Source organism: Mandrillus leucophaeus, unplaced genomic scaffold (assembly GCF_000951045.1).
Source record: "Mandrillus leucophaeus isolate KB7577 unplaced genomic scaffold, Mleu.le_1.0 Scaffold18, whole genome shotgun sequence".
Taxonomy (NCBI): domain Eukaryota; kingdom Metazoa; phylum Chordata; class Mammalia; order Primates; family Cercopithecidae; genus Mandrillus; species Mandrillus leucophaeus.
Window position 1 is genome coordinate 5,784,185 of NW_012101809.1, and position 13,748 is coordinate 5,797,932.

The window sequence follows — 13,748 nt, forward strand, 5'->3', positions numbered from 1 at the left end:
TTTTCCTCAGAATTTAAGGGCATCACTCTTTGATCTTCTTGCTTTTAGTTACTGTGTACTTCATTTTTATTCCTACTGCTGGAGATAATTAAGACAGATTTTTTTTTTTCCACCTGATCTTTTGGGACATGAGGATTACTTTTTCATTCCACATACACTTTGAACAAAGCCCTTTGCTATTTGGTGGAGATACAGGGATGAACAAGATGCTCTACCCTCATGGAGCATCTAGTCCTGAAAGCATTAAAAATAATCTCACATAAATTACAATTCAGTAGCAATGAATGGTAGAAAGGAAAAAATACAGTATATAATAGGAAGATATTACCTAGTCTGAGGAACTGGTTTTTGAGCTGGGATCCAAAGGATGAATGTAGTTCAGGAAGCAAAGAAGTGTTGGCAGACAGTATTACTGGCAGAGTTGGCAGAGGCATGAGGAGGGAGGGCATTGGGTGTGTTCAAGATGCTGAAAGAGGAAGTGTGGCAGGTAAAGGGGAAGGTGCACAAGATGAGACTGGAGAGGGACCCAGGGCCCAGAGCATACAAGATCTTCGTACCTGGTAAGGATGTTGATCTTCATCCTAAGAACTATGGAAGGGCCCCTGCAAGCTCCTTAAAAGTCACATAAGTAAAGCTTTTATTTACCTGGTTGGTAACCAACTCTGCCTTCACTCTCCTTTCAAAAAGTCTTTTCAAGTGTTCATCAAAGGCCTGTGTGCTTTCTTGAATAGAGTTTTGAAGTTTCTTCAGTTCTGCTTCTAATGACTAAAAGGAAGACAACAGTCAAGTTAACATTTAGGAGTATTAAAGGCTCCTAGGAAGTGATGTTTAAATTTCACCACAAGGCGGGGCAGATGGAGGGCAGCCCTTGCAAGGTGTTCTGGGCCCTGTACTCTCTTAAACCAGAGATAGTCCCACTTGGATCTGTTTAATACACTGTGTGTTGAGATTTTTGCTTAGAAAAGATTACCTTGGGAAAAAAAGCTTAAAATTACTGATCATGGCTAATGATACAGGCAGAAGTAGGATAGGAAAGCAAATTGCAGCAAATCTTTCCAGAAAATCCTCACTCTTTATATAGCACAGCAATCTCCAGACACATGATTTAGTCCTAAAAATTTTTATTTTTTTCAAGCACTGGTCATTTTCACGGCATTATTTCTATTTTAAGGAAACAAGAAGTCAATATACATATATGTATATTTATATATTTGTACTCTCTTGTTTTCTGTATGTTTTGTCTCTCCAAACAGTTCTATATCAAAAGGAAAATGTTCCCTTGCCCTCTCTTTTAAAAAAATTCCACCAGGACATAGGTGAAAAGCTATAAATTTATATTTTTAAAGAGAACAACATTAAAACATGAGGTATAATTTTGATTGCACAGCAGGGTGATTATAGTCAACAATCACTTAACTGAACATTAAAAAATAACTAAAAGAGTGTAACTGGATTGTTTCTAACACAAAGGATAAAAGCTTGTGAGGATGGATACCCATTCTCCATGTTGTGATTATTTCACATTGCATGCCTGTATCAAAACATCTCATGTAGCCCGCAAATATATACACCTACTTTGTACCTGCAAAATTAAAAATAAAAAAATACAAAGTAAAAAACATGTAAAAAAGTGGTATATTGGTATAAATCATTTTTATCCTTTGTTTGTAACTTTTTATTTTGATATAACTTCAAACTTATAGAAAAGTTGCAAGAATAGTACAAATAATTCCCATATACCTTTTTCAAAGTCACCAACTGTAGACATTCTACCCTATTTGCTTTATCACTTTTCTTTCTCTCTCTTCTTTCTCTCTCTCTCTCCCACCCACTCCCTGCCCCCCACCTATCTACTTTCTTTCCTACACTTTTCTGAACCATTTGAGAATAATTTGCAGACACTTGAGGACAGGCCACTTATTTTGTAGAATGTCATTTTGTTTAGGTTTGTCTGATGTTTTCTCAACTGTACACCCAGGTTACACATTTTTAGCAGGAAGACTACATAAGTTATGTTATGTGCTTCTGTGTCTACCTCATCAGGAGATACATGATGTTGGTTTGCTTCATTATTGGCGATGTTAACTTGGATCACTTGGTTAAGTAGTGTCTGCCACTTTCTCTATTGTAAAGTTAGTTTTTCCATTTGTAATTTATTAATTTGTGGAAAGATACTTTCAGACTATGTAAATATCTTGTTTCTCATTGCACTTTTATCTACCAGCCTTAGCATCCATTGATAATTCGTATTCAAATTAATTATTACTATGATGGTAATAAATAGTTTAAATATACACCAGTTTAAAAAGCCAAGTTCTCTCTACGCCAGATTAATAAGGAAAGTAACTGATTCTGGGAGGATAATGGAGAAAGAGGTTTAGCAAAAATAATAGAGGCATATGATGCCAGGAGAAAGACCATCCAAATTAAGTTACCTAACAGTGAGGAGATATGAAAATAAAACAAACAAATATGAAAAAAACACATCTCAGGGTCATTTGCTTATAATAGTTTATATCACTATCTCATTGGCATGGAAAAGTCTCACAGATTGTGTCCTCCTGGTGGCCCTTTATCAAGTTCACCTGTTCCTAGATGATGAAAACATCAGCAATGGCAAATGGCCACAGACCCATCTGGCTGAGGCCAGATTGTCTACATGTCTTAGATCCAACCTTCTTTAAAAACATTGAGATTCTGGGCCTTTTGAGGGTCTCTGGTCCGAAAGAATGTTTTTGTAATGTAAAATGGTCCTTTGCCTTTCTTCTTCAAATGCCCCAAATTCTTCCCATTGCAGGTCCTTCTCACATGCTCTTCCGTCTGCCTATGCTTCATTTCCCACTCTTCGGCCTCTTCAGTCTTTCTCACTTTTCCAATGCAAGCATAAATGCCATGTTCTCAAGGAAGAGTTCCTTGGGCCCTGTCTTAAGTCTCAGAAGCAAGGCCTGAAACAAGATTTCAGGGCACATGATTTCTGGAGGGGGCGCTCTTTAGGAGACACCTGTAAGTGGCTGAGGGAAGCAGGACAGGCAAGAGGCAGGAGCTGAGCAATGAAGCCATCTCAGGTGGCCCAGCCTTGGCCTGATTCCCAGGGTTGGTAGAAATGAAAGGGACTCTGCTGAACTGTCTCATTTTGGGGTGAGGAGGCTGGGGTTTTGTACCCCCTTCCCCTTGGGCTCTGTCAGCAGGTCACTGGCTGCCCTGGGTGAGGGCAGTGGTGTAAACTTGGGGATGTCTCTGGACAAGGAGGCTCCCTTGATCATACAAGGGCAATAACATTCCAGAGAAGGTCTCAGGTGTAAGCCTCTATCAGGAACACTCATAGCAGAGAGGGGATGGGCACAGCAGCCTGCAAAGGGGATCTGGTGGGTACCAGTGGCTGATCTAAGTCAGTGCCTGTGTTCACCATCATAGATGGCACCCTGAACTTGCCCTTCTAATTTATCACATTGCAGTTAAATAATTATCTTGCGAATGCACAGTTACTATATAACCGTCTCCACTCCACATAATGGTCATGGTGAAGGGGGTGGGGGAGGAGAGGCTGTGTCTGTCTTATTCATGCACATCCCTCAGGACCTGCCATTGTACCAAGCCCACAGTGGGCACTCAAGGAATATATTTGTAAAAAACATGAATGTCATTTTTCTTCAAACATTCCTAGAAAAGTCTAATTTTGCCTAAAAATGTCTGCATCAGATGCTGAGAAATGAGATGCAAAGTGAAAGACCAAGTAGGAAGTTTATATGAACCACGCAGAAATCCATCATACCTAGAATTTCTCCCAGCTCTGAAACAACAACGACAACAAAATAAATGGTCTGCCATTTAAGAAGGTATTATTTTCGCTGACCAGGCTGGTGAAGGTAAAGGCTTTATCCTTTAATCTATGAATCCCCAGTAGTCAGAAGAGTGCCTGGCACATAATAGGTATCAACAGATTCATTCAATAAATTTATTCATTCAATAAATCTTCCTTAAGTGCTTATTATGGATGGAGTATAGTTCTAAAAACTGGGAATATAATATTGAACAAAGACCAGTTCTCCTCCCTCATACTGTATTCTAGTAGAGAAGACTGATAATAAGTCAACAGGTAAAAATGAACTGAGCCAGGTGGTGATAAGTATTATGGAGAACCATAAGTCAGGGAAAAAGGGACACAGGGCAGGATTGAGGAGAAGCAGGGATTTCCACCATCATAGGAAGATGAGGTGACAATTGAGTAGAGATCTCAAAGTCGTGAGAATGTGAGTCATGTAGCTAAATGGGGGAAGAGCGCTCCAGGCCAAGGATACAGTGTGTCAAGGACCTGCAGCGAGAATGAGCTATGGGTGTTTGAGTCAAGAGTTTGCTGGGTATCTGAGGAACAGTAAGGAAATCAGTGGAACTGGAGGGAAAGAATGACAGGAGATGAAATGAGATGGGATATAGGGATTGGGGGAGGAGGCGGGGGCAGAGGAACTAAGGTAAGAAATCCTGGGAAAGGTAACAGTAGTTTGCATTAGAGTGGTAGCTGTAGAGGTGTCAGAAAAGCAGCTACTTTGAAATAAAAAAGAAGGGACTTAAAAGGGCAGAGGTGTGGTCTCAGGGTACTGCTTTGGGGAGAAAAGGGCAACTCGAAAGAGGGAAGTACCCTGTAGAGACTCGGGAGTAAAGAGAAAGAAGGAAGAGGTGGAAATTAGGGGGTCATGTAGAAACAAAGAAAAATCATAAAATTGGAAGACACACCAGCCTCTTCCCCATTGCTTAAAGAAGTCAACTGTATATCAAGCTGATAATGTTATCCTCACAGAAAGAGGAAAAAAAGAATTAGTCAAAGTAATTCTCAGCATAATATGTTGGTGTATTCTTAGTGGGATATAGTCTAAGAACAAAAAAGAGCTACTAGGAAATCTGAAAATTGCTATAGTATTTGTTTTGTTTGTTTGTTTGGAGGGACTGGTTCTTTATTTCCAAAAAGATACCTATTAATATTCACTATCAAAATGGTTGCACTATTGGTTTCGCTTTCTCCCAACTGGCCCCAAAGAGACTATATCAAAAAAGAGTACATTTTAAGCCAATAAGCTTCAGGATGTAAACCTAACAGAACTTACATAAAACACTTACTAAAAGTGGGGATTTAGTAGGGAAAGACTCTTGAAACGATCAGCAAACTGCCAGCCCGCAGACTGTAGAGAGCCCTCACAGCCAAGCAGGGTGGCCCAGATGCCACAAACCCAAAGAAGCAAAGTTCCAAAATAATATAACATTTAAAAGGTCTTGTACATAACCTGTTCAAAATTTCTCCAGGACCAACCGAAACCAAGCACAGTGATATGGAGCTTTAGAGACAGCAGCTTGAAACCCAGAAAAGGGCAAGGAGATGGGGTTTATATGGCTAAATCGGTGGCAAAAACATAATCTTCTTTCTTTCTTTCAAGGAGGCAGGAGAGCAGTTAAGTGATCCCCTCAACATAAGGGGCACATGATCCATCCTGTGAGCAACTTGGAAGCGGATAGGGATGGGACAAAAATTTGGTCTCAGAGGTCTCACCATCTTAATTTTGGTCACTTCTAATGAAAAAAATAAAACAAGTAAAAATAACATTGTCCAAAGATATCTTAAAGCTGAAAACCTGAACTGCACCTTTTTGTTGTTGCTGCTGTTTGGCTAACCCCTCCTGGAATCACCTTTCTGGTTTGGCTGATACTTTGTAGAGAACAATGTGGTTTCCCACTGGGGAGTCTTTCCCTGGAGTCTGTTTAGTTCTCAGTAAGGCTGGCCCATACCTTTGTCCTTCCTCTACAGAGAGGGCAATGTGCATTAAGATGAAAAGTCACCTTCCAAAAGTGACAAAGGGATTAGATTGCAGAGCTGTAGAAGTATTTGGGATGTTTTACATATGGTTGCTATAAAACAACAAAAAAGGTAATTACAAAATGTGCACATCACAACACGCTTTTAAGGACATTATGCATTGTGCTCATGTTCCCTTAAATGTTGTTACCAAAGGGGCTCAGCCTCTAGCCCAGCTGGAAATCTCTGGGAAGAGGCAGAGACAGTTTGGCGAAAAAAACATAGGCGGTAGATGGGACAGCATGTTTGATAGAGGTATTTTATACACATTGTAGGACTGAGCAAATCAGTAAGTATATTTATATTTTGGGAACGAGAGTTTTCACTGAAAAAAGGAGACCTACATATTTAATGAAGGAAAGAGAAAAGAACCCTGTGCTGTTGAATTGGAATTGAGTTGGAATTGGAGCTAACTGGATGTGTGTGTGTGTGTGTGTATGTGTGTGTGTGTGTGTGTGTGAGAGAGAGAGAGAGAGAGAATGACTCCTAACCCCTATAGCAAAGAGCACATCTAGTACACAGATCTTGGTCTCTAAATACCAATTCCCAGTAAAAGGAATCCAGGATTCTCTAAAAAGAAAAATAGCTGATTCTAGGTGCCTAGAACATCTTGCTGTGTTAGAAAGGGAGAAAGTGCTCAAAAACTGATGAAGACACATGAAAAGGACACAGATAACAACTTGAAGAAGCTCCAAACACTTTGAAAAACAGAAATAATAATGATAGTCATGGATTAAAACACATTAAGTTAGAGTATGCCTCTGGTAGGGCAGAGGAAAAGTTCTCCTTGCAGAAGAATACTAACTAGTAAATATAAAATAAATGATAAAAACTAGAAAGGCACCATCTTGCAATCACTATAGTAATAATTGATTCAGGCAAGGGTCATCAATGGATGCCAAAAGACAGAATGAGCAGAGAGTCAGATTCAAAATATCACTCCCCACAGATGAGTTATTACACACTAAGGAGAAAGAGAACTTCTATAATAAAGAAATCTGGAGAAACCTTCTTTCCAGTGATCATACTTAATGTTACCAATAGTGGGACTGACTAAAATCAGGAGCCTCCTGATATGATGCACCGAAGACACAGCATCATCTACTTAGTATGATTGTCAGAAATATTGCACCTAAATCTAATCATTAGGAAACAATCAAATTCAACTTGGGGGACATTCCACAAAAAAATCAGCTTCAATTTTTAAAAAATGTCAATGTCATGGAACACAAACACAAAGTTGTAGAACTGTTCTGGATTAAAGGAGACTAAAAGAACATTAAAAACTAAGTGAAATTGATTAGATTTTTAGATAAACAGCAACAATAAAAGCTATGAAGCACATTACTTGAACAACAGGGTAATCTGAATACGGACTTAATTAGATAATCATATTAATATTAAGCTTATTTTGTATGATAATTTTACTGCGGTTATGTAGAAGAGTATTTTTGTTCTTAAGAGGTTTATGCTGTATTATTTAGGAATATCATGATACCTGTGATTTATCTCTATTCAGGAGAAAGAGAACAAACGTGGCAATATAAAAAACTGCTGTGCTCAGGTATATATATAATATAACATATATATAATATATATGCTATTGATACAAATATATGGTATATAGATGGTACTATTCATGTAACATTTATGTACATTTGAATAATTCTAAAATAAAAATTGGTGAAAAAAAATCCAATGTTAGGGAAGTAAGTGGAGGTATAAAATGAATTAAGATTGGCCGTGAGTAGATAATTGTGGAAGCTGGGCAAAGGAGTCATTATACTGTTCTCTCTATTTTTATACATGTTTGACATTTTCCACAATACAAGTTTTTTAATTGAGAGAGAGAAATTGAAAACCATCAACACAGGTTTTTTTGAGTTTTGCCGTAAAGGAGAGCAGAGACATTGAGTGATCCAGGGGGAAAGAGAGGTCAAAGGAGTTGGGTTTCTTCTTTTTACTTTTTGTTTTGAAATAAATTTACACTGACCCAAATATCACAAGAACAGTAGAAAGAACTCTAGCATTTCCTTCTAGGAAGTTTTTTTTTAATAAGATGAGAGATGTATACAATTATAGCATGTGTCTACACTGATGGGGAAAATCCACAGGGTGGGAAAAATTGATGATGCAGGAAGGAAGAGGGTAAATTGATGAGTAATGACATGGAGTAGGTGAGATGGGATGGCAGCTAGTGCACCAGGAAAGGACCAGGCTTAGGTGGATGCAAGGCCATTTCACCCATAAGAAGCAGAAAGGCAGACACCATGGATTCAGTGCAGGTGGCAGGTGGATGCAGCAGTAGAGGAGTAAGGGAAATCGCTTTTAGTTGTCCCTCTTCTCTTAGTAAAACAGAAAATAAGGTGAGAGTGAGTTGAGGGCATCAGGTGTTGAAAGTTTGGGAGATGAGCAATGGGTGTGAAATGGTACTCTAGGATCCTGCCACTTAAAGTAGGGTCCACTGGTCAGCAATAGCCTGTTTGGAGCGCAAAATCTCAGTGTCCTTCCATTTTCCCAGAGCAACAATGCAGTCAGAACCTGCATTTTTAACAAATCCGCCAGGTGATGCAGACTTGCATTCAAGTGTGAGAGCACTTGGCTAGGGGAAAAATGGGGTAGCATTGCAGAGCAGCTCTAAGGACCCAGTTGAGATTAAGGTCATAATTTTGAGTAAACCCAGTCAGTAGTTTTTCTTTAGCCACTTCATGGGTGTAGGTGCAGTGAAGGCAGAGTACCGGATTTAATCAAGGCTGGGGTTTCAGCAGGTGAGTACGAAGAAGGTGCAGGGACGTGAGGGTGCAGGAAGTGAACTATCTTACAACACAAAACTGTGGAGTAAATGTAGTTGATAGGTCACCAGTCTTTATTCTTTAGGCATCTATACTCCCTAACTCTTTGAAATCTTTACTTCTTTCAGTATTACTGATTTTGGCTTTGAGTAAGAACCATTTTAGGTTAAAATATAAGGGACCCTACAGGGCTGCAGTGAATAAAAATGTGGACAGGTTCACAACAGACTCAAAGAAGCTCTTCATGAGCTATAGTCACTAGTAAGTGGGCAAGTTGTCCCACCTTGAATGATGGTAGGACTTTACTTCCTTCATAGAAGAATAAATATTATTTACTTGACTGCACATCATCATCTTTTATATCTCTACTGTAATTGTGAGCAATTTTAATGTGACAGTGTTTCCTTCCAATGCATGGGGATAAAAGTAGCAGAAGTGCACTGTAAAAACCTTGAATTTGAGTTGTAAATAATGTACTGCATTGACTGTGCCATTTGTTCTTCAAACCCTTTTCTCAAGATGGAGAACAAATCAAGCAAAAGTATCACTGAATTCAAATAAATGTACACAACACAGAGCAATACCTTGCCGTGACTTGAACATGCTGTATTAGGTGTTCATTGAACACCTGAAGAATGAATGAAGGGCCAAATGAATTGTAATGACATGGGAAATGCTGAAATCAATAAGAGCTTTTTAAAAAAACTATTGCTATATGTTTCTTTGCTTTAAAATTGTTTTAACTCCTTAAATTTATCTCCACCTACTTCTCTAAATTCTCTTGAGAATTTAAGCTGAAACACTATTCTTCAGCTATTAAAGATATGGGAAAATAGAAAACATTTGAAAAGATATTTAAACAGCACTCTGGATATGGTAGGTTATATTAATTCTTTGCTCTTCTGACCTTTCTATACTTATCTCTTTCTTCATTTAACTCCTTTACTTTTTTCTCATAATCTTTGAATTGTTTTCTTTCTTCTTCAGTCCACACAGCATCAGGTTTTGCCATGAAAGCAGGTTGAGGAATCACCTGAGGATATGAAGAAAAGCATATATTTCAGCTTAAACATAAATGCAGTAGTACAGTAAAAGCTCAGAGTTTTTTTTTTTAAAAGCCCTTTAAAAGGATACAGTCCTTCACATTGGCAAGGACAATGACCTGACATCTTGGGCGAAAGGCATTTTAAAATTTTACAACAGTTTTTCTGTGACTTAGGTGAAGGTGAGCAGGGCAGGATATACCTGGACTCTTAGGTGACAGACTCAGAGGGGTGTGTTGGGATCTTTATAGCGAGAACTACCCCTGAGCTCCAGGAACACCTATGTCAGGTATCAAAGAAAATGTTTCCTGGTATATCTGGACAATTACCAATGAAGCAGTATTCCTGCCTTCAGTAGAGACCAAAACCACTGTAGTTACTTACTTTTATTGATTTGTTTGTGTCTTGTCAGATTGGAGGGCAAACCTGCATTTTCAAATTTATTATCTGTCTAATGTGGTTCGTTTTTGGTTTTCTGAGACAGGGTCTTGCTCTGTCTCCCAGGCTGGAGTACAGTGGTGTGATCACAGCTCACTGTAGCCTTGAACTCCGGGCCTCCTCACTTAGCCTCCTCAAGTGCTGGGATTACAGGCATAAGCCACCATGACAGGCCCTAATGTGGTAGGTTTATAAGGTACTACGGAGGTTGTATAATATTTGTTGCTGGAGAACTTCTAAAACCCAGGTTTATATAGGACAAAAATGGTAAAACTTAAGTAGCTCTTTCCACCCCATTCCACCTTCCACAAAGATGAACAGAAATATCACCATTCTCAAAATATCTTCCTTCTTGACTTCCAGAACTCCTCCCATCATGTCCATCAGAGCTCGGAGTCTTGTACTGGCACCCTAGGAAAGAGCCAGAATCAGAGAGGAATGCTGAGACAGAGACCTGACATTCCAGTGGCTCCAGAGGCAGCTTCCCACCCAACATTAGAATAATTGCATTTGGGATTGGGGAAGGTGCCTAGAGGAGAGAAGGGGGAAGGAGACCAACTGAGATTCAAGTGACTTCTGACCATGACAAATGTGTTGATGGGTTATTAAACCAAACTAGGAAGCAGTATCCCTAAAGCAAAGAGGGTCTTAGGTCCTGTGTAAGCAAAGCTGCATGCCTGTATCAGAAGCCAGTGCTCCGTTTCACGATTCACAATCAATTCTTCTCTGGCTTTGTGCCACGGCATAACGTGTTTGTGGGCTGTAATCTGAAAGAGAAAATGTCATTTCCTGCTATTATTCTTACAAAATTCAAACTAAACGTTCCTGCCACATACTGGCAGGAGGCTAGAAGATACTCAGGGGATTAAAGGGACTCTGCAGACTTTGCACCCAATTTTCTGTTTTGGAATAAGATAAGGTCTAAAATGAGAGAGTTGGAAAAATAGATCTTTACTTCTCTATTAACTCTCAAAGCTTATGTTCACCACTAAAAAGATTATAACAGGGAACCTGATAGATTAAGGAGGGGTGGGAGCGGTGCTCAAAGCAGTGCCATCTAAGCCAAATTCTGAAGGATAAGGGTCCTAAGAGGTTGAGAACTTGGGGCATTCAAGGGACTGTATGAATGAAATTGTGACCAGAATGGAGCCAGGTGGGAGAGCAGTTGGGCAAGAAAGGGGGTGGGGGTGGGCATTTAGGAGGAGGCTTGTAGGCTTTATCCTAAGTGAGGTGAGCAGCCACTGCAAGGGGTGAGGCAGAGAAGAGACATAGTAAGTTTGGCTTGCAGCAAGAGCACTCTCCTAAATGTAGGATGGATTACCGCCCAAGGAGAAGCAGGTACAAAGTGACTGCCCCAAGCAGGGCCCTCCGGAGAGCAGCAGAGTGAGGTCCCTGCTGTCATCTTGCTCCAGAGTTTTAGGTCACATAGTGAAAGTCTGGTTTAGGAAAAACGACCTGCTTAAACAAATACAGCAGAGTGCACAAGTTAAGAGGATGAACTGTAAGGCATGATGGTTTGGGTCCAAACCCCCAACAATGACACTTACTAGCTTTGTAACTGTGGTCAAATTACTCAAACTCTCTGTGTCTCACTTTCCTCATCTGTAAAATGAAATATCAGTACCTACCTTATAAGGACTTACAATGATAAATTCACTTCAATCCAGCCAGCATCCAGCAGAGACTGTAAAAATATTTTCTATTACTTCTAAACACCACTACTATCTTTTGCCCCCAGAAGTCAAGTTGGTTTTATGTGAGAAAAATTCTTTGAATATTCTTTAGCATTTTTTTTTTTTACTTTTAAAAAATGAAATATTGTCAGATTTTAATTGTTTTCTTTAGGCATTTATTTTCAACTGCCTCTGTGCCAAAATCTTTAAAGAAGGCTGTCCCGAGAGCCCCTCTCTGTGGGATCCACACTGCCTGAATGACCTAGATCACTACTGGAGCTCCACTGGCCTCGTTCCCGCAATGTGACCCAACCACTCTGGGTACAGGCACTGGACCCAAGCTGGGCCAAGGAGCCCCTTCCCAAATGAACTGGGAATTGGGACTAAGAGATTCTAATTCAGACCAGCTACTTTCTCATGTTGAGGAGATACAAAGTAGAAACTGCCAGAGGAAGTAGAAATGCAGAGTGATGTGAACTAAGAGATGAAGAAAGAAGGCTTCTGGACCTCCCACGAGGCTCCAGTTTTTGGTTTCTGCTTCTTCCTGGGCTCAGTGTCCGAATCTTCCCTGGACTCCATAGGATTCGTAAAAGAAATTCTCATTATTGCTGAGGATCTATCACCTCTTTCTGTTATCTGCAACTGAGAGTGCTACCCAGTACAATCACTTCCCATAGAGTAACCAAGGTGAACAAATAGGAGCTGGGGAAAGTCTTCTGAGAAAGAAGGGAAGGGAGAACACAGCTAGCCAGTACCTCCTCATCTTGCACAACAAGCGTTCTCTCTGGCTTCTCACAGTCCTCAAATTCTGGTTGCCAGACTGCTTCTTCCAATTCCAGATCGACCATAATTTCTCGAATTCGAACATTTCTTTCCTTCACGCGTGTAATTTCAAACTCTTTTTGTTTATATGCAGCATCAAACTCATTATTGAAAGCAGTTTTTACCTTGTAAATGATATCCTGAAATATTAACATGTTACTGAAAACACATCACTTATTATGTCTTTACCGGTAACATGATGTTTTTACCTTGTAAATGATATCCTGAAATATTAACATGTTACTGAAAACACATCACTTATTATGTCTTTACCGGTAACATGATCCCACAATTATACTTTTCCTCTAAAATCATTCCACAAATTATCTTTTAAGATGGTAAAATGAATCTTTCTAGAATACTACTTACATTAAGTCATTCCTTGGCTCAATAATCTACAGTGGCATCCAAGTATGGGTAGGATTAAGGCTACCACATAATTGTTAGACCATAACCTACTTCCTGAAATGTAAATTGTAACTCCATGTGCAGGTTGACAAATGCTGAAGTGGGTGATGGGTGCTTAGAGGCTCATTGGGCTATTCTCTCTACTTTTGTACAAAATCCACTATAAAATATCTAAAAAGCAATATACAGGATTTAAGTTGGCATGTGTCTTTTCTTTGGAACCTGGGTTGGAGTAGATGTGGAAAAGAAGAGATAGTTTGTAGAAAGTATTTGGAGAGCCTGCCAGAGAATCACCACCACACACAATACTCTTCTTCTATACGAACACATCATTCTCAGGTAGGAAAGACAGCTGCGCTAGCCGACTGGAGTATGCAATTCCTAAGGTGCCAGTGGGACCAACTGGATTGCCCCACTCCTGCTGATGGGTCAACCCAAAGTGGCCTTTGAGTTGTCATGGGAGTTTAGTCTATATGTCTATCCTACTGAAGACGAAACCATTAAAGCAGGGTGAAAAAATGATCTTAACAGCTAGCATGAGAATTTCTCTTGGGCCGAAATTACCTCCTTGTAGGCAAACACCTTAATTAAAAGCAGCAAGAAGGTGAGACCCTGAAGGCAAAAACTGAGCAACAAATGAGGTAACTAAATAGCCCTGAGTGTTAATGAACAGAAATTTCAGGGGTTAGAGCAGAAAAAGAAAAGGATAGGAAGAGAGAGCTTAAGAACA

General features: G+C 39.6%; 1 protein-coding gene across 1 annotated transcript in view; it reads right to left on the bottom strand.

Annotated features, from left to right (window-relative positions):
• CFAP43 (cilia and flagella associated protein 43) overlaps positions 1–13,748 on the bottom strand; it is a 115,907-nt gene that overhangs the window by 24,371 nt on the left and 77,788 nt on the right. The window contains exons 24-28 of the mRNA XM_011977513.1: positions 12,544–12,750; positions 10,793–10,882; positions 10,446–10,526; positions 9,542–9,667; positions 646–765 (exon numbers count right to left, since the gene is read on the bottom strand). Coding sequence (XP_011832903.1) covers positions 646–765; positions 9,542–9,667; positions 10,446–10,526; positions 10,793–10,882; positions 12,544–12,750 — 624 coding nt within the window. The remainder of the gene's footprint in view (positions 1–645; positions 766–9,541; positions 9,668–10,445; positions 10,527–10,792; positions 10,883–12,543; positions 12,751–13,748) is intronic.